At 39.0% G+C, this 23,343-nt stretch overlaps 1 protein-coding gene and 1 pseudogene across 4 annotated transcripts in view; one reads left to right on the top strand and one right to left on the bottom strand.

Moving 5' to 3' along the window:
* Positions 1 to 7,362: 7,362 nt before the first annotated feature.
* LOC138175934 (cell division cycle 5-like protein pseudogene) lies at positions 7,363 to 10,474 on the bottom strand (annotated as a pseudogene).
* Positions 10,475 to 10,542: 68 nt separating this feature from the next.
* Positions 10,543 to 23,343, top strand: part of LOC138176006 (protein artemis-like) — a 40,608-nt gene continuing 27,807 nt past the window's right edge. For 2 of the 4 annotated variants that reach the window (XM_069106701.1, XM_069106699.1), the window contains exons 1-8: positions 10,543 to 10,778; positions 12,717 to 12,768; positions 13,374 to 13,458; positions 19,591 to 19,650; positions 20,293 to 20,348; positions 21,207 to 21,308; positions 22,137 to 22,209; positions 22,396 to 22,536. In XM_069106701.1, coding sequence (XP_068962802.1) covers positions 10,544 to 10,778; positions 12,717 to 12,768; positions 13,374 to 13,458; positions 19,591 to 19,650; positions 20,293 to 20,348; positions 21,207 to 21,308; positions 22,137 to 22,209; positions 22,396 to 22,536 — 804 coding nt within the window. In that variant the 5' untranslated portion in view covers position 10,543. The remainder of the gene's footprint in view (positions 10,779 to 12,716; positions 12,769 to 13,373; positions 13,459 to 19,590; positions 19,651 to 20,292; positions 20,349 to 21,206; positions 21,309 to 22,136; positions 22,210 to 22,395; positions 22,537 to 23,343) is intronic. The other 2 variants (XM_069106700.1, XM_069106702.1) reach the window with 2 other exon arrangements.

Raw genomic sequence — 23,343 nt, 5'->3', positions numbered from 1 at the left:
GGTGCACTTTAGCCTAGGGGCAGGGAAGATCTTTAAAATTTACATTCGCATTACATGGGGAGATGAGAAAAAGAGAGAAGAAAATGAGGTCAGAAGTCAACTAGCCTCTTCACTTGGTAAGATCAATCATTCTTATATGTAATTTGGAAATAATCAATTTTTAATCTGAATTTTGTTGAAACTAAACGATGGAGAAAATTGTGTAAGACCAGTAGTGTTACTTTATCTTCTGTTAATCCTGACTTGTAATGTGTATATCTGCTATTTAGAAAATGGGGTGTTCACACCTTTCCAAGTCTGTCTTTGTTTAAAAGGAAGTTTCAGTTAAGATTTGTTTAAACTTGTAAGATTGTTAACTAAGTTATTTTGGCTACTGTTTTAATGTTAACACCTAAAATTGCTAAGTGATTACTGTATGTGGAAAGAAGGAGGCTGGATTTAAACTTTATTCTGACTAGTTCTTCCCATTCAGACAGTCTTCCTGCATGTATGATGTTGTAAAACTGCCAAATCCCCTAGAAACTATTTCTATTAGGCAAAATCATTTAGCCTGGGAAAGGAACTTGTTTTAGTTATATAGTTTTTAAATGAACCTAACTTGCTAAGAAGTTGCAAAGATTAAAAGGGATTTTCTATCAATTGGCTTTTATATTTCAGAAAGAAGAATGGTAAATGGAATTCTTTACATTTATGAGACCTTAAATAATTATAACTGGCTCTAAGCTGTGATTGGTGAAGCTTGTTATTTAAGATAAAAGGCACTTGGGACCATAACTAAATTTTATTTTGTGTTTGAGTTTGGGTAGAGTTGTCTGCATTAGATCAGTATCTGAGAGAAAATGCCACAAGCTACTCAGAGGGAATGTGATCTTGTACTGTTAACAGGTAGAAATCTACATTTGGTGAAGGCCAAAGGGGCAATCAGCCTCTGTCTGGGATGGGATCCCTCCTGGCTCAGTTTACCTATGGGTTCCTTTGAAAAGGAATGTTTCCCACCTATTCCTGAGTCTGGCTATGAAGTGGAACAGATACTGCATGGTTGGATATCTGTGACTTTACCTGAATTTAAACAGAACCAAAGATGTTTTCTCCTGGCATATTTGGAATGTCACATGTCCCCGCTTTTTTCCTTCTATAACAGGTTTCTATGCTCAGAGCAAGTAATCAGTAAAAGATGTGAGCTCTTTTGTGTTAGCTTACTGGAAAAATCTAATATTATTTTTCATCTGGAATTAGAACATGTACAGAAAGTTATGCAAACTGCTTAAGATCATTTTAAAAGTTTTCAACTAACTTTCTTCATGAAGGTTTAGTGATCATTTATAAATTTTGAAACTGTTTTGAAGAAGGAAAATACTTTAAGAAGAAATTAAAAAAAATCTCTAGTGTGATTTTAAGAGACCCACTAAAACCTCCATTTGCAAGACATGTTTATTGCTGAATTGATGTGACAAGTTGTAAAGCAGAAGAGAACTTGCTGTTTTGATCTGAATTTGTGGTTATTCAATTATTCAAACAAGTATTAACACTTGTAACTGAATGTATATGTGTAAAATTCATCCCCCTTTTTGAGATTCTGTTTGGTGCCCCACCTCCTATTGTACTTCGGATGTCAGATGCTGTTATGCATGATTGCTAAGGATTTCCCTTCTCAAGTCCAGGTGTCTCGGTGTACCAGGACACTTCCCAGTCATCACCCCGGGATCCCATGCCTAAACCCTCTGCTGTTAAGGTGGCTGGAAGAAAGGCATGGATCCACAGCTCACACATCAAGGTGATGGCTCCTCCCAACCCACCAGACCTGTGGGTAACAGAGCCAGCCGGTGACTTACAACTGAAGATTAAGAGGCTGTCCTAATGCTCCTGCTTCTGGCATTTCTGCCTTTGGTCGGTTCCACTACTGGGATTGTTACTGGCCCCGTGTCTCATAAATTACCTGTCCTCCTATGTTAAAAAAAAAAAAAAAAGGATCCAGGCCATCAAGCTGTTTGCCCTCTGCACTATCTATGTTCCCCTGGACTCAGTTGAGTCCAAGTTTCAACTATGATCAAGAAAAAGGGGGGAGTGGGGCGGCCAGGTAGCACAGCAAGTAAGAGCACCAGCTCCAGTGTTGAGAAGACCTGGATCAAATCCGGGCTCAGATACTTAGCACCACACCCAGAAATAACTGGCTGTGTAACCTTGAGCAAGTTACTTAATCCCGATTGCTTTAAACAAAAAAAGAAAAAGAAAAAGGGGGGAGTGACATCCACCAGAAATTATACACCAAAGCTCCCTCCCAGTCACAACCTGCTAGAAGGGGGCCCCTACCAGGGTCCCTGGAAACCACCTATTAGTCCATAGTAGTTAAGGAACTTTCCACCTGTGTTGCTAGAAACAGCCCAAAGCTATGTTTGTAACCAGGGCTTTGGCTAGGTAACCAAGGCTTCACTAGAAATGGCACCACACCCCCTTGGAACCATACTTCGTTGTTAGCAACATCTCTTTCTATAAAAATTTGCTCTGCAGAAGGCTTGGGGCTGTCTTCCCTACTTGGGAGGCAGTTGCTGGCTGGCTAATAATCACTCCTATCAAATTGTAATTGGCATTGCTGTCCTGTTTTTTCTCGGTTGTCCACTTCACTACTTACAATTAAGATTGTTTGGCTCAGGGTGGGAGTTCCAAAACTGAGTGATTTAACTTCTTTAAGGCAAGTAGGTGGTGCAAGTGGTTAGTCAGGAAGACTTTTCTTCCTGAGTCCAAATTTGGCCTTAGACATTTTCTGGCTATATGACCCTGGGCAAGTCACTTAACCTATTTGCCTCAGTTCCCTCATCTATAAAATGAGTTGGAGAGCTAAGATGTTGTAGTAAGTAGTGGGTTGTTCTCACCCTACCTTATTGACTTCTAAAAACCCAGAAAATATCACCCCAGGAAAAATCCTGAAACAGCAGAGCCTTCAGAAAGATGGAGTGCCGCAATCTTTTAGCTTGGGAGGCTTTGGTGATTAACAGGAAAGGTCCTTCCTGCTGTAATGGAGGGGGAACAGTACAGGATGGCAGCTGTCCTGGCAAGCCAGCCGCAAACCCCACATCTTCAAACCAGTAGGAGATCCTGAGCCCCAGCGTGGTGGAGCAGGCAAATGCCAACACCAGAACCCCCCATACTCCTTGGCACAGTCAGGGGAATCTGCAGACTACATCTCGGAGAACTACCACGTGTACTGGTGGACAGGTGTCCACTAGCAGCTGAACCATAGCCATGCTCTAGTGCAGCCCCAGTGAGGAAGCTTCCTCCAGTGGTCAGAACACTGCCCCCCCCTCCCCTTATTCCCTTCTCAAGCTTCAGTGTAGCCCCAGGGAAACTCACAGAAACCTTTCCTGGCCTTGGCACACACCACTCACAAACACCAGCTCCAGCTTAGCACTAGGTAAACTACCAGACCCCCTACTACCTCCAGCTGCCAGAACCTGCTCCCCCAGCACAAGAAGCTTGGGACAGTGCCCCCTGTGCCCCAGAAGCAGAGATCAACTTTAAAAGCCAGGAAAAAGTCAAACACCATGAGCAAAAATCAACAGAGAAAAATACTGACCATAGAGAATTATTATGGTGATAGGGAAGATCAAAACAAAAATTCAGAAGAGGACAACATTGTCAATATACCCACATCTGAAAACCTCAAACTGGTCTCAAGTTCAAAAAGCCTTCTTGGAAGAGCTCAAGACAGATTTTAAAAGGCAAATAAGAGAGGTAGAAGAAAAATTGGAAAAAGAAATGAGAGGCATGCAAGAGATAATCAACAGCTTGGAAAAGGGAGGACAAAAATTATAGAAAATTCCTTTAAAAATACAATTGACAAAATGGGAAAGGAGGTAAAAAAGCTAACTGAAGAAAGCAATTTGTGAAAAATTAGAATTGAGCAAGTGGAAGCTAATGACTCTATGAGACATGAAAAATCAGTCAAAATCAAAAGAATGAAAAAATAAAATAAAACATAAAATACCTCACTGGAAAAACAACCAACTTGGAAAATAGATCCAGGAGAGATAATTTGAAAAATTATTTATTGGTCTATCTCAAAGAAATGATCAAGAAAAGAGCCTTGACAGTATCTTTCAATAAATCAAAGAAAAATGCCCTGAGGTCCTACAACCAGAGGGTAAAATTAGTCATCTAAAGAATCCACTAGGGTCGGCTAGATGGTGCAGTGAATAGAGAACCGGCCCTGGAGTCAGGAGGACCTGAGTTCGAATCCGGCCTCAGATACTTAACACATAAACTAGCCATGTGACCTTGGATAAGTAACTTAACCCCAGTTGCCCTCCAAAAAGCAAAAAAAGAAAAGAGAGAATCCACTGATCACTTTCTGTAAGAGATCTCATATTGAAAATGCCAAGAATATTCTAGCCAAATTCCAGAATTATCAGATGAAGGAGAAAATACTTCGAGCAGCCAAAAGGAAACAATTTAAATATTGTTGAACCACAGTCAGGATTACACAGGACATTACAGCTTCTACATTTAAAAGATCAGAGGGCTTGGAATATGACATTCCTTAAGGCAAAGGAGTTTGGATTGTAACCAAGGATGAACTACCCAGCAAAATTGAGCATAATCTTTCAGGGGAGGAGAATGATATCCAGTGAAATAGGGAACTTCCAAACCTTCCTGATGAAAAGACCAGAGATCAATGGAAAAAAGTAAATAGGAGAGGAAAAAACCCTACATAATATTCAATAAGGGCAAGCTGTTTACATCCCTACATATTTGTAACTCTTAAGAACTGTATCTTTATTATGACATTTAGAAGGAATATACATAGAGGGCATTCGAATAAGTTCACTTTGATGTGATAAAAAATCTGTTTAAGTGGTAAAAAAGGATAAGAAGAGAAGAGCAAAGGAAGAGGAAGAAAAGGGTAAATTACATCACATGAAGAGGCACAAAGACAGTAGAGAGTAAGAAGGGAGGGTGATGAGCATTACTTGAACCTTACTCTCATCAGATTTGGCTCAAAGAAGGAATAACATACTCAAGTATGGAAATCTAACTTACCCTATAGGAAGTGGGAGGGGAAAATGGAGGAAGGGGAAAGGGGTGAACAGAAGGGAGGGAAGAAGTAGTAGAGGAAAAGGGAAGAAAAGGGAAGGAGCTGATAGAAGAGAGGGCAGATTGAGGGATGAAGTGGTCAAAAGCAAAACTAGTGAGGAGGGAAAGAAAGAAAAAGAGAAAAGCTTCTTTTTTCATGGTTTCTCCCATTGGTTCTAATTCTTCTTTACAACATGACTAATGTGAAAATATGTTTAATAGGAATATATATGTAGAGCCTATATCAGATTACATGACATCTTGGGACCCAGGACGGCTGCTAGCATAGGTTCTTTGATCTTCTTTTCTAAAGGAAAGCAACTTTAAAGGTGTCAACAATCTTACTTTAATTAAGTTCTCATCCATGCAACTCAGAGTTGGGATTGTGCTCAGCCATGCTCTAATCACATTTGGATATTCAGCAAATAACAAAAACAGTAATAAAATATTTAGCATTTGCATGTTTATAAGACTTTCATTTAATTTTCATCTCATTATGGTATAGTATAGCTATATTTGTGGGGGCAAATTAGCCAAAAAGAATGATTTATGATGTCACCAGAAGAAAACCAGTCCATATAAAAAGAGTTGAAGTTCTGGGTCATGGGTTCCAAATTATTCCAGTGAAAGGGAATTCACTACCAAAAAGGCAGCCAATCTTACTTCATTCTAAGCATGGCACAACATGGTGAGACTATCTATTCTCTTCTCTATACAGCTGCCAAAGTTATGCTCCTAAATCACAAGTCTAATCATGTCACCTACCTATTCAATTAACTGTAGGATTCCCTATTGCCTATAGGATCAAATATAAATTTCTGTTGGATACTTAAAAACTCTTTACAATTGTCTCATTCTATCTTTCTACTTTATTACACACAGATTACTCCTCTTCATGCATAGTATGGTTCAATCAACCTGGTCTTTCATCTTTCTCATACAGGGCATTCCACTTCTCATCTCAGTGCCTTTGCACTGGCTGTTCTCCGTTTCTAAATGTACCCTTTCTGTACTTCCACCTCTTAGAATTCCTAGTTTTCATCAGGACTCATATTGGGCACCACTTTCAACATACCTTTCCAGATGTTCCCAGCACCTAGTAGCTTCTTCCTAAAATTATCTTGTATCTATTTCACATATATCTATATGGAAGGTACTAATTGATAACTATTAATACAGTCTGAGGTCACATAGATTTGATTTGGAAACCATGTCACACTGTCAGATCTTATTAAACTTACAGTCAACTAAATCTCTAGGCCTTTCTCATATGAACCAGGTCTCTCCCAATCTCTACTTGTAGGGTTGGGTTTCTTTCAACCTAAGTACAAGACTTTGTGTTAATCCTTACTAAATTTCATCTACTTGTTTTTACCCCAAAGTTTATCCATTCTGATAAACTAATTTTCAATTTTCATCCTTTCATCCATCATAATAGTAATTATTTTTTCAAGCTTTATAACAACCAGAAATTTAATAATCATGCCTAACATGAAGGCTTGCTTTTGATCTCCTTGATAAAAATATTAAACAGGACAGGGCTAAGGACAATGTCTTGCAGCAATTCCACTAGAGGCTTCCCTCCTGGTTAACATGGATTAGTCAGCATTCATTTAGTACAGTCACTATGGAAGTTACAAATCCACCTATATGAATTTTCACACTGTTTACATCACTTCATCTTGTCTGCAGGTGTTTCAGATGAGGCTGTGCCTGCCTGATATCAAGACACATTAAATCTCTAATTGTATGCATGGGTATTTCCTTGATCTACCAATCCAGTGCACCTTTCATAAAAGACAATTATAGATTCACAGAATTTTAGATCCAGAAGGCACTACAATGACAATGCAGTTTAGAAATTAAGTATTTTAGGTTTAGGATTTGAGAGCCCTTTAATTTATTCTTCCTATTTCCTAAAAGGTAGATTTACACTAAAAAAATTTTTTCTTGGAGGGGATGGGGGGAGCAAGGAAGGTGATCCCCACCTTTTTGCACTAAGCCCATATAACTAGTTTATGACCAAAAGGCTGATTATCTAGTTTGTGAATTATCCTGGTTCTTCTCCAGCTGCCTTTCTTTCAGGCAGCACCTTTTACAATCACAGCTACATCAACAATAGGGCACTAGTTGCAGTGTTTGTTGGGTGAGATTTTTTTTCCTCTCTGCAGCATGCCTTCCCTCTACCCTAAAAACCTTAGAACAGTCCTGGATTTGCAGCTCTTTCCACTACTCCATCCTTCCTTTTTTTTCCCCTAGTTAATTTTTATTCAAGAATTTACTCACAGGTAACACATTTGAGAACACTTTAATATAAAAGATATGATGCTGAAAGGTCAAAACATTAGAGAATATGACATTACTAAAAGAATGATGGTTTTCTTAATAAACCTCTAAAAAATTCTGGTGGAGCTGGAGTTTTTACATAAACAATCTAGATGAGGGACTTCATGTAAAATAAACAACAAATGAAAAATCACAGATAGCAGGCAAATTTGTTGATGAACATAAACATGAGCTTCATCTTCCAGGGGATGGAAACCAGCATCTAATTCTTTCTATCACAAAATGTAAAAGATGTTTCAGTATTTTGACTTTAAAATCTCTTTCTCCAGTAGCAAATCTGTGTCTTTGCTGAAGTTTCTTTTCCCTTTCTTGCTGTCACTGGTCATCCTTTTTTAGACACTCCAGCCTCCTTGGAATAACAGAATCCTTATGCTTCTTAGCTTCTCAAAAGTATGAAGCTCCAAGTGAACTTGCTCCATTTGGTCTCATAAATCATTCAAATGTTTCATTAGTTGCATTACTCAAGATTGGTAGCCACAAAGGAACATTTTTATCTTTCCGTTTTTGTAGCTCTCTTAGGTTCTGTTGTCATGTGACCCCTATTTATCTCAAGTCTCTTTTCAAGTGATTCAATTCTGTCCCTTTTTTGTTTTGGAGGGGAGAAGGTTGGGCAATTGGGGTTGACTTGCCCAAGGTCACATGGCTAGTAGGTGTTAAGTGTCTGAGGCCAGATTTGAACTCAGGTTCTCTTGACTCCAGGGCCAGTGCTCTGTTCACTGCACCACCTAGCTGCCCCTCCTGTCCCTTTTTTGAACCAGCTTGATTTGTGTATGTCAGCTCTGTCCATGTAGATGTAAAATTTGACCGTAACATTCTTCCCACACCTGGTTATAAGCTTCATTTGACAGCTTGCCATGGCTCATTCCTTGCTTTACTACTTCCACCTTCTATGTCAAAAGGTCTTGAACCTTCTTTAGATGAACTTCAGAGAATTTTTCATAGTTGAGTTCTAGGTAAGTTATGTGCTTAGTACTATTATTTCCTAATCCTAGAGTCTTCTCCTTTTTATTTCCAGCTTATTCTCAGGATCATCAGGATGATGCAGAAAATCATAAAGTATTATGATTATCTCTTTTTAAATTAGTTCTTTACTTTTCTGTAGGTCTGTGAGTGGTGGTTCTACATTTAAGGGGCTTAGGATAGTTTCATTTACTTCTGAAGGTCCTAGTAGATCCTTCTGAACAGCTTTGTGCATTTGTTTAATTCCTTTACACATTCTGCATCTCAGACTGTAGTTGTGGCAACTACATCAACAGCATGTTCTACTTAAGTTTCATCAGTCTCATGATCTTCTGGCTCCTCAGCATTTTCTGGTAGAACAATCTCAAAGCCATTCTTCAGAACAGAAAGGTCCATCAGCCCTAAGTGGAGATGCTCATGATATTATCTGCTTTACATAGAGGGGTAACTGTAATCTGCCAGTCCCTCTTCAGGATTTATGTTTAGTTTGTCCCTTAGAGGGGTTCTGCTTAGGGAGGTGCCAACAACTGATATGAGTCATTCCACATGGAGGAGTTAATAACCCTTCAGCTCCATGAGGGGTCTTGAATGGGGATGCACAGGACTGTATTTGGTTTCTAAATGATCTGTTCTTGTTTAGTCACACCAGAGAAGTCACTCTCATGCCATGGTGTATTAAGACTACCTTTCAGTGGGGTGTTCATGTTGGTAAGAGCCATCAAATTCTGTACTTCCTTCAGGATTCAATCACAGGCAGCCAGAGTTTTGGGTGTTGTCAGAGTGATACTATTTTTGGTGACATGCTCAGACAAGAGTACTGGAAGCAGATATCATGCTGGATTTCTCTGCCGTTTGATGTACAATTTCACTTGCTTGGTCGACTTTCACAAACTTCCTGAAGTTCTGCATTGAAGATCTGAGGTACAGAGAGTACTAGTACTGATTTGCTTTTTCTTCTTTTTTTTTTGATAAATTTTGATACTTGAGTGTTTTGAAGAATATTTAATGGAAAATTAGACTCCTTTGTTATCTTTCTTCCTATCTCTGCTTTCCTTTTCAAATGTTAACTCCCTATCAAGATCATGTTGTAACTTCCTAAAGTCAGTAACAAAGTGTCTGGTAATTTTTTTCAGACGTGTCATAAAAACCTTGAGTGGACTTTTTTTTCTTCCCAGGATGGAATTTCTGAATTATAATCTCTTTCCTTTTCTTCTGAATTTCTATGCCATATGCTTGAAGTTCTCTTTTGAAGGGCAGTATGGCATCTTGCTTCTTCCAATTATTTTTTTCTGTTGGCCTTCTTTCCCTCTGTTTGCCAGACATACTGTGATGCCATCTCCAGTTGTCCTGATCTTTATCTTGCCAGTGGACCCCGATGGTTCCAGAGGAGAAAGTGAAGCTAGTGACCTTGCACAGCCCTCCATCACTTAAATCCAATTCACTTGCAAGTCATGGCATCATCTTCCTGATGTCCTGGTCCTCTTCAAGAATGGACAAACAACAACAACAGCAAGCCAGACAGGCTTTAGCTTTTGAGAACATTTCAAATTCATCATTGGATTGGGTCTGGCTGGTTTTGTTTCTGGATTTGAATCAATCTCTCCAGGTTTAAGCTTTCGTGGATCACCTGCTGTCTTTTCTTCATTATCTCTTTGGGCAGCTTTATCCAGGAGTTCATAGTGTTCCAACTACTATAAAGTCCTTTACCCGATGGCTGGGGCAATGATTCTACAATGGGTAGGCATCAATTTGGCCAGGTGCAAATGTTTTTCTTCCTCCTCCCTAGACCATTCTGGCTTTTGATGCTCGCTGTCCAGTCATTCATACCATCTGGGCTTGTACTGCTTTGCCGATTTCCTACGCAACAGTAAAGCAATACGAGATTGTTAGTTCTTTCCATATTTCATTACCACGGCTTCGAGAATTTCATCCTCAGTATTCCTCCACACACACCCTCCCCCACTTTGATCAAAATCCGAGCCGTCTTGGCGGAGGTGTGAGCTCGGCAGACGGTTGGCACCAACCCGCGAGCACCTAACCAGCGGAGCGCGCCAGAACCCAAAGCCGATCGGCGCACCCGGAAATGGAGGGGGGGAGAGCCGAGAGTAAGTCCTCACCAGAGAGGGCCTTTCTCATTGGTGGAGGTTGCCACTAGTCCCAGCCAATGGGGATGGGGCGGGGCCATGCTCCAGGAAGTACGAGGTGGAGCTGGGGTTCGGACCAGAGACGGGCTGAGCGGATCGAGTCTGCTGCGCCTTATCTTTTTGGCTCGGGCGTTGCGGGACCCGAGGGCGTCATGAGCTCCTTTGAAGGACAAATGGTGGAGTATCCAAACATCTCCATAGATCGGTTCGACCGGCAGAATCTGATGGCCCGGGCGTACTTCCTGTCCCACTGCCACAAGGGTGAGTTAGCACTCCTCGCCCCCTGAGGCTGGAGATCTTTGTGGGCAGCAGTGGGGGGGTTCTCTGGGACGGTGCTCGGCTCTCGCGGCGGGGGTGGGGGGGCCCCTGGGAGGGTGCTCGGCACTCGCGGCGGGGGGGCTCCCTGGGAAGGTGCTCAGCGCCCACGGTGGGGGTGGCCTGGGTTGGGGTGATAGAGTTCGGGGAAAATGATTTGGAGGAGGCTTTGAATAATAGAAAAGAGAGGCTTGGTGAACCAGCGCGGGGGAGGGGTGAAGTGGAGAAGAAAACAGATTATTTCATTAATTTAGCAAGTATTAAGTACCTACAGTGTGTCTGGTACTGTGTTCGGCACTGGCCATCCCTAAGTGGTTCTTGCATTCAAGGAGCTTATTATGTACGAGGGGGGAACGAAAAGTACACAGATGAATAAATACAAATGCCAAATAAATAGTGAGTGGTAGGCAAGGTGGGTGGGGAATGAAAGCCGTAAGAGCAGGGGAGAAATGCAGGCGGTGGTCTTTGAGCTGAGACATACAGCTGAGGAGGAAGATTCAGAGGATGGGGAGCCCGTGATTGCCCCGATCTACCTATCCCGTCTTATTTTCTGGTGTGACTCATCTAGATAATGCTTCAGCCAAATTGTATTATTCTTAATGTTTTTTCAACCTGAGATGTATTTTCTTGTATCAGTGTCTTAAGGCTTGCTAAGATAGTTTTCGTTGAGATCATTTCTTGTCCTTTACCCATCTTTTAAGGCTTAGTTTTGATGCCTTTAAGGATGGCCTCACACCATAGATGCAATCCGTTGTAAATCTTACCTTTTCTGTCTGCATACTGCCAGTCCTATATTGCCTCTTTTTTTTTCCCACTTAAAGCCATCACCCTATGTACTTGGCATTTAGTAAGTACTTAATAAATGCCCTATCTCATACCTACTTACTTGCCTACTTATCTCAGGCCCTCTTAACCACTCACCATTCTAATTTGGCCTTCTAATTTGCCTTCCTACTGTATCTCTCACCATTCCAGTATGTGTACTGTATAGCTACTAAAGTGATTTTCCAGAAGTATGTGTTTGACCATGTGTTGTCACCTCTTCTTCTCTCCCTTCCCCTCAGCCACTTAGTAAACTCCCATAGTTCTCTTTTACCTTCAATATCAAATGTGAAGTCTTGGTTTGGCATTTACAGCTCTTTATTAACTGCCTCCTTTTTACCTTTCCAGTCTTACATTTTCTTCCCCTCTAAAACACTGGTGTGATCCAGCCGTACTGGCTTCCTTGTCATTCCTCAAAGCTCACACACTAGCATCCCATCCCTTTGCACTGTGTGACCCCTCAGCCTTTAGTGCTCTGCTTCCTTAACTACACTTCTGAGAATCTCTGGCTTTTATCAACACTCAGCACAGATGCCACCTTCTGCAGGCTAATTTTCTCTTTTCCCCTAGATTCTAGAACTTTGTTCCCTAAGGTTATATTCTTTCAGCTCTGTATCTCAAATGTATTTATTTACACATTCCTGCTTTAAGGGTGGAGGCTGTTTTTGCCTTTCAGTCTGTTCCTAGTGCTTAGCATAGTGCATGGCATATAGTAAGTGCTTAATAAATGCTGATTGATTTACTAGAGAAAGACCTGGATTCAAGGCCCAAATCTGATACATTTTATTTATATGTGTGTGTGTCTGTGTGTATGAGTGAGTCACGTAAACTCTCAGTACTCCAGGCAGTAACTTCATACAGTTACAGTCCAAATTGCTGACCTACATTGTTTGAGAGATGCCACATCAAGGAATTCTCTATACTGATGATGGAATCATAGGTCTGGACAAACTGACCAGAAAAAGACAAATGTAATCTCTCACATACATATCCAAATTTACTTACTAAACATTTCTGATGAATCACTTGGCTCACTCATCTTTGTTGTGGTTTCTTATTCAGACCATATGAAAGGACTGCGGTCCCCATCCTTGAAAAGAAGATTGGAATGCAGGTAATTTATTTCAATAAAGAATAAGAAAAAGTAACAGTCTATTAATCCTGCAACTGGGAATTTAGGTTTGGGGTGTTATAATAGCGTTAGGGGAAAATGTGTAAAAATGAAAAGCAGGATGTTAAAGATAGATTTGCCCCATCCCCGGCCCAGTTCACAGTTTTGCTTGGAGTATGTGGTTGCCTATGCCTGAAATAATTTTCTGCCATTTCTGGAATCAAATCAAATCCCTTAAGGTTTTATTTGCTTTCAGCATTCTATCCTCTGACTAGACTAGGGGAAAGGAAAGTTTGGAATGGAATGGCCTTAAATTCACTTGTCAGATAATACTTTTTTTCCAGGGGAATTACATTGATTTAATAGGTTTTTTTTAGGCTGTTATATCTATCAGGTTTTTTTTTTTATCCATTCAAAAGAACCTAAGATCTGAACTGGATGATCTTAAGAGCATCTTGTTGAAGGCCATACATGAGATGATCTCTGAGGTACCTTCTAACATTCTGTCATTCACTAGCCTTGCCCTTCTTGACTCTGTTAATTGAACTGAACCCAGTCAATAGGGTGATGGCATATAGGAGTTAATCCTTCTTTCTGTTTTCTTGCAGCTTAAAGGTCCACTTATATTGTTCCCCTGTCACCAAGGAACTATTGTTAACTAGTCCCAAATACAGCTTTTGGGAGAAACGAATTGTAAGTTTATATTTTTATGAAAAGGAATTCTATTTTTTCAAATGAGATTTTATTTTTCTAAGTAAACTGGAAAGAAATTTTGGAGTTAAATTGTAGTAAGTTGGAGTAAAAAAAACAGTGAAAGCCATGCTAAAACTATACCTCATGACATCTAGAACTTGATCCAAGTCATTGCAAACACATTGATCTTACCACGGCCAAACCTAGAGCCTCATGTCATTTTATTAGAGTTCTCTCTTCATTTGGTCATTAATCTGTTCATCTGCATTCTTTGGGTCTTGTTGTTTAGCCACCTATGACTCTACCTAATTGAGTTGTTATTTATTCCACATCACTTTATCTTGTTCAAGTAATAGCTTGAGAGAATTTACCGTATGTATACTATATTTGTGGCATTTCCCTGATAATCAGCCTAGTAATCCAGTAAAAGAAATGAAGAAGAAGAAATAACTCTGGCATACTTTGATCTTAATGCATTCATACTGATTTTTAGGGATTGGTACTTTCCAAGAGTCTACAAATTATCATTTTAATAATTCCAGAATTTTTCCAGGTATTGCTTTAGTTTTCAGAGTCAACCTTTTGAAAACAGACATTTGCCCATCTCTACTCCTATAGTACCTCTGTTATTCTCTATGATTTTTTTTAAAGATCAAAAATCATTCTATAGTTATAGCCTGTGGTTCTTTCAGTATCTTAGAATGCAATTCATCTAGGCAGTGAGATTAGATCATATAGGGTACCTAGCTTATATTCTTGTTAATATGTTCTAATTCTAGTCATCATGCTTTTCTTGGATTTCAATTTCTTATTACCTTTTAAAAAATTATCCTTTTATATGTAGAGATAGTTCTCAATGGGGAAAACAAAAGCAAAATAGAAATTATGAATGAATCAGTAGATGAATAAGCATTTACTATGTACCAAGCACTGTTAAGTGCTGCGATACAAAGAAATTACCAAGACAGTTTTTGCCCTCAAGATGCTCCCATTTTAATTGGATGAGATCATACAAGTCAAAGGGTTCATTTGAATGGGAGACAGGCCTGGTGGACTTTAGGGTCCTTCGATGTTATAGATTGCAAGGCCCCATAGGCCAGAAGGCATATGGTGAGGGATATTGGTTCTCTCTCTTTCCTGAAAGATTATGGTTGGTGATTCTGGGTTCGCTCTCATAGTGGTGAAGATGTGGAATTATTTTCCAGCTGGGCGGGGGGAAGAGGATAAAATTTTAACAGGAAGGTTGGAGGGCAAAGGGAAATCCTGTTGGATATCTGGAGGGGAGGAGTTCAGTTAGTTTGGAGGGAAGAATCTTCCTATAGTGCCTATTCTGCTGGAACATCTGGCCTGGTGATTAAGTAGTTAATGCTTTCATTTATTTTTTTCTAATTTTTTTTTCATTTTTCAAATGCTTTCTTAACTTCTGATTTACATCATTAATTTCTGCCAGATTTTGAGTTGCAAATTTTCTCCCTGTTTTTCCCCTACCCACCACCCCAAAATAGCAATTCCACAGGACATCCCTTCCTACAACCTGCTCTCTCCCATATTTTTTCCCATACCCCTTTTGACTTTTCCAGTGGATCTCTATGCCCCAGTGCCTGTATATCTTCTTTCCCAATTACATGTAAAATAGTATTAATAATAGTATATATATATGTGTATGTATACATATACATATATATATATATATATAATTTTAAACATTTGATTTTAAAACTTTGAATTCCAAATTCATTCTTTTCCTTCCTTGTTACTCACCCTTAGTGGGAAGATAAGCAATTCAGTATAGGTTGTACATGTGTAGCTAATGCAAAACATTAACATAGAAGATATATTGTAAAAGATTAACTATATTTCCCTCCCTCCTATCCCACCTCCCACTTGTTCTGTTCTCTACTTTGATCCCGTCCCTTTTAAAAAGTGAGTGCTTCCAACTTCCCTCCCCCCCAGCCTGCCCTCCCTTCCATCATCCCCCTCTCATCCACTTCCCCCCTATTCTCCTGTAGGGTGAGATACCCTATTTAATGTGTATGTCATTCCCTCCCTGAGCCAAATTCAATGAGAATAAGGTTGACGCATTCCCTTTTGTCTTCCTATTCTTCCCCTCCATTGTAACCATTTTCCCTTGCCTCTTCTATATGAGATAGTTTACCCCATTCTGTCTCTCTCCATCTCCTCTCATATTCCTCTCTCACCTCTTAATTTCACCTTTTAAGTATTATCTCTTCCTATTAACTTGGTCCTGTGCCCTCTATCTATGTATACCTGTAAACATATATACATACATTCACACATGCATTCATACGCCCGTATACCCTCCCATATATACATATATATAATATATATTTCTGTTCCCTTCAACCATTTTCATACTGAGAAAAGTTTCATCAGTTACAATTATCGTTTTTCCGAATGTTAATAGTTCAACTTTGATAAGTGGCTTATGATTTATTTTCCCTGTTTACCTTCTCAAGCTTCTCTTGCTTCTTGTATCTGAATGTCAAATTTTCTATTCAACTCTGGTTTTTTCATTAAGAATGCTTGAAAGTCCTCTATTCCACTGAATGACCATATTCTCCCCTGAAACATGATACTCAGTTTTGCTGGGTAGGTGATTCTTGGTTTTAATCCCAGCTCCTCTGCCCTCTGGAATATCATATTCCAGGCCCTTCAATCCCTCAGTGTAGAAGTTGCCAGATCCTGTGTTATCCTGATTGTGTTTCCACAATATTCAAATTGTTTCTTCCTGGCTGCTTGTAATATTCTCTCCTTGATCTGGGAATTCCATAACCTGGCTATAATATTCCTAGGACTTTTCTTTTTGGGATCTTTTTCAGGAGGTGATCGGTGGATTCTTTCAACCTCTTATTTTGCCTTCTGGTTCTAAAATATCAGGGCAATTTTCCTTGAGAATGGTTTCTAGGTTCTTTCTTTGATCATGGCTTTCAGGTAGTCCAATAATTTTAAAATTATCTCTCCTGGATCTATTTTCCAGGTCAGTGGTTTTTCCCATGAGATATTTCACATTGCCTTCTATTCTTTCATTTGTTTGGATCTATTTAACATCATCTTGATTTCTCATAAAGTCATTAGCTTCCCTTTGCTCCACTCTAAATCTGAGGGAATGATTCTCCTCATTGAGCTTTTGAGCTTCTTTTTCCATTGGGCAAATTCAGCTTTTTAAGGCATTCTTCTTCTCATTGCCTTTTTGAGCCTCTTTTGCCAATTGAGTTAGTCTGTTTTTTAAGGTGTGATTTTCCTCAGTCAGGCTGTTGACTCTCATTTTGTAATTTTCTTGCATCGTTCTCATTTCTCTTCCCAGTTTTTCCTCCACTTCTCTTATCTGCTTCTTAAGGTCCTTTATAGCAGTAACCAGCTCATGTTTTCCTTTTAAGCTTTTAGTGCAGGAGTTCTGACTTCGCTGTCTTCCTCCTGTTCCATGCTTTGCTCCTTTTTGTCCCCCAAATAGGAGTCTAATGTTGAAATCTTCTGTTTGCTTTGTTTCCTTTGCCTGGTCATATTGCCCCTCAGTCACTTGATCCCTGGGCTTTTTGCCACAGTAGGACTCTGCCACCAGATAGGGGAGATTTTGTCCCAAATGCTGGGGTTTTCTCAGCTGCCAGAAGTATTAGTTGGGTGCCTTCTCTGAGGCCTCCAAATGCTGGTCACACAACTCAGGACCTCCACCCTAGACCGAAATCCAGATCCAAGCAGGTTAAAGCAAGAGTGATTACCCCTCAGACTGGCACTTGGTCCCCCTACACACTGCAGGCCAGGAGCTGAAGCTGCCACATGGCTCTGGCTGTGCTGGCATCTCAGTGACTTCTCGCCCTGGGGGCAAAAGCCAAAGCTCTCCCAACTACTGGTCCCAAAGTCCACACTGCACTGACCGCTCACTTTGTCCTTAGCATCTATGTGTTGATAAATCTGGAAACGGCCACAGCTGCTGGTGATCTGGTGTCCCTCCAGCTGGTGGCTGGTCAGGCCCACCCTGGGGCTAAAACTTCCAGCTCATGTGAGCCTGGGCTCAGCTCCCAGAGCACTTCACTGGCTGATTCCTGCCAGCCTGCCAGGCTGTCCTCAGCTGGAGGTTAGCTTCTCTGTGTCATTTTGTGGGTTCTGCAGCTCCAAAGTTTGTTCAGAGTCCCCTTTATACATAGATTAGGGAAGGTGGAAGCTGGAGCCCCAAGGAGGTCCTGCTTCTACTCTGCCATCTTGACTCCCCCTCTCCCCCCCCTTTCTCCCATTTATTAACATGGCCCCTTTCAGTGAACCAGTCCCTTCCCTGATATTCTTATTCCTAACAAAGTTGAGGAGGAAAGTTCCTTTTTTTGGTTTTTCCTTTCATATTGTCTTTCCAAAGTTCATTCCAAGTCTTTCTTAGTCTTCCTGATGCTGTTTTTATAGGTCTCTATTATTCCACTGATTATGTGTCATTATTTTCATCTAATGCTCTTTTCATCTGTATGCCTTTTTAAAAACTTAACTCATTGGCAGGCTCCCTCTGCAACCCTTTGTGAATTGAACTTGATACCAGTCACCATTAGGTCCTGCAGTGAGCTATTTTTCACTATATTCATCCTACTTATGAAATAACTGAGATACAGGAAGATTCCATGATTTACTAGACTCCCATAGTAGGTGATGAACAAAGGCTGCTACTGGTGGTAGCAACAAAAGGGTCAGAACCTAAAATAATCTGAATCAGTCATGCAGTGATCAAGTATCTCTTAGGTGCCTAGTAGGCCCCAGGCACTTCGCTGGAGCTGGGCACTGGGCACTAGAATTAGTTGAACTTACCCAGTTAGGTTGAAATATGGGAGAGTAGGAGTGAACAAGGTAGAAATCAAGATTTACAGTTACTTAATAAAATCACAAGTGTTTCTCCCCTTTTTCTCCTTCCCAACTTCTGAGATACCTGGAGCTTCCTGGCACTTCTGTTGAGAACCTGAATATCATACCACTGATAGCTCATATCAAATTGCTACTGATCAGGTTGACCCATTAGGCAACTGAATACTGAGGAGTCAGATTTGATAAAGATTAGTCTACACATTTGCTTTTTAATGCAGAAAAATACAGTTTACTTGGCAATTGTTTTTATAGTCTTAAGATTCCAGACATGTTTTACAAGGGATATACCACATTGTGGATATATGTTGGCAAAGTGAATACATTATATAGCCAATGTTTAGCATGTGGACTCTTTTGAGTATGTAACCTTTTAGGAACCCTGTCCTTGAAGTCCAAATTAGTTCTGGGACTTCCCTGGGGCCTTTGACCAGAAGGAAGTTGGGAATATTGTGGAAAATGATGTTAGGCTTTCTTGTGTTTTCACCTTGTATTTTCAGTCCCATGAATGTGAATTTTAAAAATACATGTAATTTGGGGTGGCTAGGTGGTGCAGTGAGTAGAGTACCAGCTCTGGAGTCAGGAGGATCTGAGTTCAAATCTGGCCTCAGACACTTAACACTTACAAGCCAGGTGACCTTGGGCAAAATCACTTAACCCCAATTGCCCTGCCCACCCCCACTCCAAAAAGAAAAAAAAATACATGTAATTTAATTTTCTTCCTAATGATGATGGCCTTTGTCAAAAATGTAGCCCTGTTTTGCTTTTGAAAAATTTTGATCTTGTAGTGTAGAGCTATATTGAAGATAATTATAGTGATGTTCTTAACTTCACATTTGATGATGTGTTGACAATTTTTTTTTGCTTGTGAAAATTGTATTGAGGGTGTTTTTGTAGGGCTTGCCTTGCAGAGGATGTATAAGTCAAAAACAAATGCCTACCTTTGCACAGATAGATACAGAAAGTATGTGAATGTGTTGTAGCTGTTGTGATGACAGCTTAGTGTATGCATTGTAGGTCTAGAAATTTAACCTAGGTCTGTCTTTGTAATGAATATATCCATTTTAATTGCAGTATAGTCAGCTTCACTTTTTTACTTTTCACATAATAAGTTTTCCTGAACATGGTATACATAAAGACACTTTGTATTCACTTTCTGGGACTTGGGATTCTTCCTAGAATCACTTAAGCGTTTGAGTTATATGAGGCTTATGAAGTGATTAAGAGCCATGAAAAAAAATGAAAGTGTATAAACAGCATCTCCTTTTGCTTTAATAGATTGCTCTTGAAGTTGAAACTCCAACCCAGATTTCTTTAATTGATGAAGCATCTGGTGAGGTAAACAGATATCTTTAATAATCTATTCTAAAGTTAATAATGATGGGTTTTTTTTGTTGGATGCATTTGATTACTTGCAAAGTGTTCCTTGACAGTATTTCCCTTATCTGTTGGACAAATCTGGTAGATGTGAAGTTTTAAACATCATCATTGTTTAAGTGAAAATTGTTTCATATTAGTGTTAAATGTCTATAGTTAGAATTTTAGTTTGTATTAGATAACTAGAAACAAAACAACTGAAAAATCGAATGGATCTGTTAGCATTTCTACAGCTAACTATTTTAATTATGGATGACAGTGGAACCAAACATTCAGACTCTTAAAAAGATTTTTATTGTTGTATTTTGTTTTTATATCATCTTCACTTCTAAGTATATCTCACACTACCCTCAACCTCCAACCAAAATTCCTTGCAACAAAAGACTAAAAATAAACGGGCGAAAAACAATTAATTTAAACTAATCAGTATATCACCTGAGCCTGACAATAAGTGTCATTTTTCACACTCATGGTTTCTCACCTCTGCAAAGACGTCTGTCACTCAGCAATTCTGACCGTCCCTGTTCTGGAGGCATTTGGGAGTATTACATTGACAACACGTGGATTGGACCTAATGTTTTTTTTCTTTGTTTTAAATTTCAGAAGGAAGATGTTGTTGTTACTCTTCTACCAGCTGGTCACTGCCCGGGTTCAGTGATGTAAGAGACCCTCTAACTCAGGGCTTCTTAGCTTGGGATCCATGAACTGTTTTCTAATATTTTGAGAACTGTATGTCAGTATAATTGGTTTCCTTTGTAATCCTGTGTATTTTATTTTACGCATTTAAAAATATTATTCTGAGAAGGGTCCATATTTTACTCTATAACCCTTTGTGACTGTCCTTTTTATAGTCTTAAGAATAGGGACTATGTATATCCTTGAAAGTTTAAATTGTTTTGCTGGTATTTCTTCAGCCTTTAATTCCTATGATAAAATGATTGGCTCAGGTAGTTATAAAGGGACTTTGTTGGCAATGAAATTCTCATTACTGATCTTTCCAGTTAATGTTTGGTTTTTTTTTTATCATATGGAATTTTCTTCCCACAGACAGTAAGTACTTCCCTAAAATGCAAGTTTTTCAGATGTTTCAGATCAGAGAGACTACTGTGCACTAAATATTATTTAGTTATATTATTGTTATTATTTTTAACAACAGGGATAATACTTAAAAATCTGTCATTATTGACATTAGTGGTGTAACCATGGGCAAGTCACTTAAACTTTTTCATTTAAAGTTCTTGAGCCTCAATTTCCTTAGCTGTTAAAATGTATATAATATTTGCATTACCTTATGAGGAGGAAAAACATTTTTGAGAATTGTATAATGCTATATGTAAGTGACTTATTTAGTAATACAATATTAATTTACTCTTCTATCGATCAAAGTTTCCATTATTACTGCCTTCTTTTAGTAATTGAAATGTCTGTCAGGAGTATTTATTACATTATTTGGCATAGTGACTTCATTAAGATTTCTTTTGAGTTACAAAAATGGTTCAAATCTGTTTCTTTTGTAGGTTTTTGTTTCAGGGGAACAATGGAACAGTCTTGTACACAGGAGACTTTAGATTAGCCAAAGGGGAAGTGGCCAGAATGGAATTCTTGCACTCTGGGAACAGGTATTGCAATTTATCGCAGCTGTTAAATGTAGGGCATAAGAATTCACCTGGGTGTGATGCTTTAGTCTGTCCTTTTCCTTTTCTTACATTTCTGACTTTTTCCATGGCTTTACTTTCATGATAGTCATGATAATGCTCCTTTTAACCTCTTTATTTCCACTTTTTTAATTATTTCTTTTGAGTTTCTTGAATTTTTGGTCCTTTAGATGAAATTTTGTTATTTTTGCCATATAATGTAGTCCTTTGGTAGTTTGGTATGGTACCGAATAAACAAATTAAATTAGGTAGTATTGTCATTTTTATTACTTTGTCATGGCCTAACCATCCATAATGTTCCTCTGGTTATTCAGCTCCATTTTTATTTCTGCAAATAGTATTTTGTAGTTTTTATATTATTGCTTATTCTCTTCCAGTAAAAGTTCATGTTCTGAGCTTAGGAATCCTGGGAAATGTTTTCCTTTCCTATGTCAGCCAAACCTGTTTTATCCTACATCATTATTTTTGTATATGTAATATGCCCCTAAAAGACTAAGTTCCAGGTCAAAACCCATGTCTTATCTAACCTTAATATTTTCCCAGTGTCTTTCTGAAAGTATTTTGCATAGTGCTTAAAATTTGTTAAATTGTGGGAAGTAGTTTATGTTTGGTCCATAATAGGAGGCAAATCAAGGAATATCCTACAATGAAAAATAAAATCACACTGAGAGATGTTGTGCTACCGTGTTCTAATCTGTAGAGAAACACTTTATAAAATAATTGAATATTGCCTTTGCTAGTGTTTTATAAAATCAAATTAGATGAGACAATGAAATTTTAATTTTATTTCAGAGTGAAAGACATACAGAGTGTGTATTTAGACACCACTTTCTGTGACCCAAAATATTATCAGATTCCAAGTCGAGTAAGTATACATTTAGAAAGACATTTTTTAAGCAAAGTAATCTAATCGTAATTGATATTTACATGCTATGTTGTGATCTTCAAACATTGACTAATAAATTTTTTTTCCCTCTTTGTTCTGGAGAAGATGGTGGTGATAGTCAGTTCTATTAATTGTTGAATATATCTTTAAAATCCCCTAATCTAGGTGGAGTGTTTAAATGGAATATTAGAATTGGTACGAAGTTGGATCACACTGAGTCCATTTCATGTTGTGTGGCTGAACTGCAAAGCAGCCTATGGATATGAATATTTATTCACCAACCTCAGTGAAGAATTTGGAACCCAGGTATTTTTCCAGTTGCAAAAAAAAAAAAGAAAACCTGAAAATGATGGCACATTGGAAAATCCACTCAAAAAGTCTGCCTGAGGTCATACAACTCTCTTTGGCAGCAAAGTCTGTTTCCTTTCCAGTTCATCATCCACATGGCTGTCCAAGTGATGTTCCAAAAGTATGGATCTGACTAGACTACTTTTCTGTCCAGAAAGCTCTAGATCAAAAACAGACTCTGTCTGGCATTTCAGCCCCTTCACTACTGGACTTCAACCAGCCTTTCTGGCCTTATTCTATATTCCTCTTCTTCAGGGCTCTTTGGTCCAGCCAAACTGACCTTATTGTTCATAACATTTGACATTAAATTTCATCCCTCCATGTCTTTATGAGCTTTGCCTCAGACTTTTCATTGTAACCTTTGATAAGGTTGCACCTATTGGTGATCTAATTGGAAATTCAACAGCTCTAATTTGTACCTTAGCAATATACTGTTTTCCCAAAGGACCTCACAGTCTGTTTGTGGCTTATTTGTTAAATGCAGTTACATTCATTTGAATTCTTACATGTTTTCCACATTGCAGTTATTCTGAGCATATGATATCACTGATACGACTTAGTGATATTACTGCACAGTAGGAAAACCTGTCTTGTTTATCCATATATTTGTTAATAACTTGTCAGTGTTTGACGTATGAAACCCAAGTTGCCTTCCCCATAAAATCACAGTAGCTCCTATAGCACAAAAATGGTACACTCACTCTCTCTCTCTCTCTCTGTCTCTTTCACTCTTACTCTCACACTTGCTCGAGCTTGCGCGCGCGT

The sequence above is a fragment of the Petaurus breviceps genome, unplaced genomic scaffold, assembly GCF_028583685.1.
Source record: "Petaurus breviceps papuanus isolate PSGF00001 unplaced genomic scaffold, PetGlider_PUasm1.0 80, whole genome shotgun sequence".
Classification (NCBI taxonomy): Eukaryota; Metazoa; Chordata; class Mammalia; order Diprotodontia; family Petauridae; genus Petaurus; species Petaurus breviceps.
The sequence above is the reverse complement of the archived record's forward strand: the minus strand, read 5'-3'. Positions and strand labels throughout refer to the sequence as shown.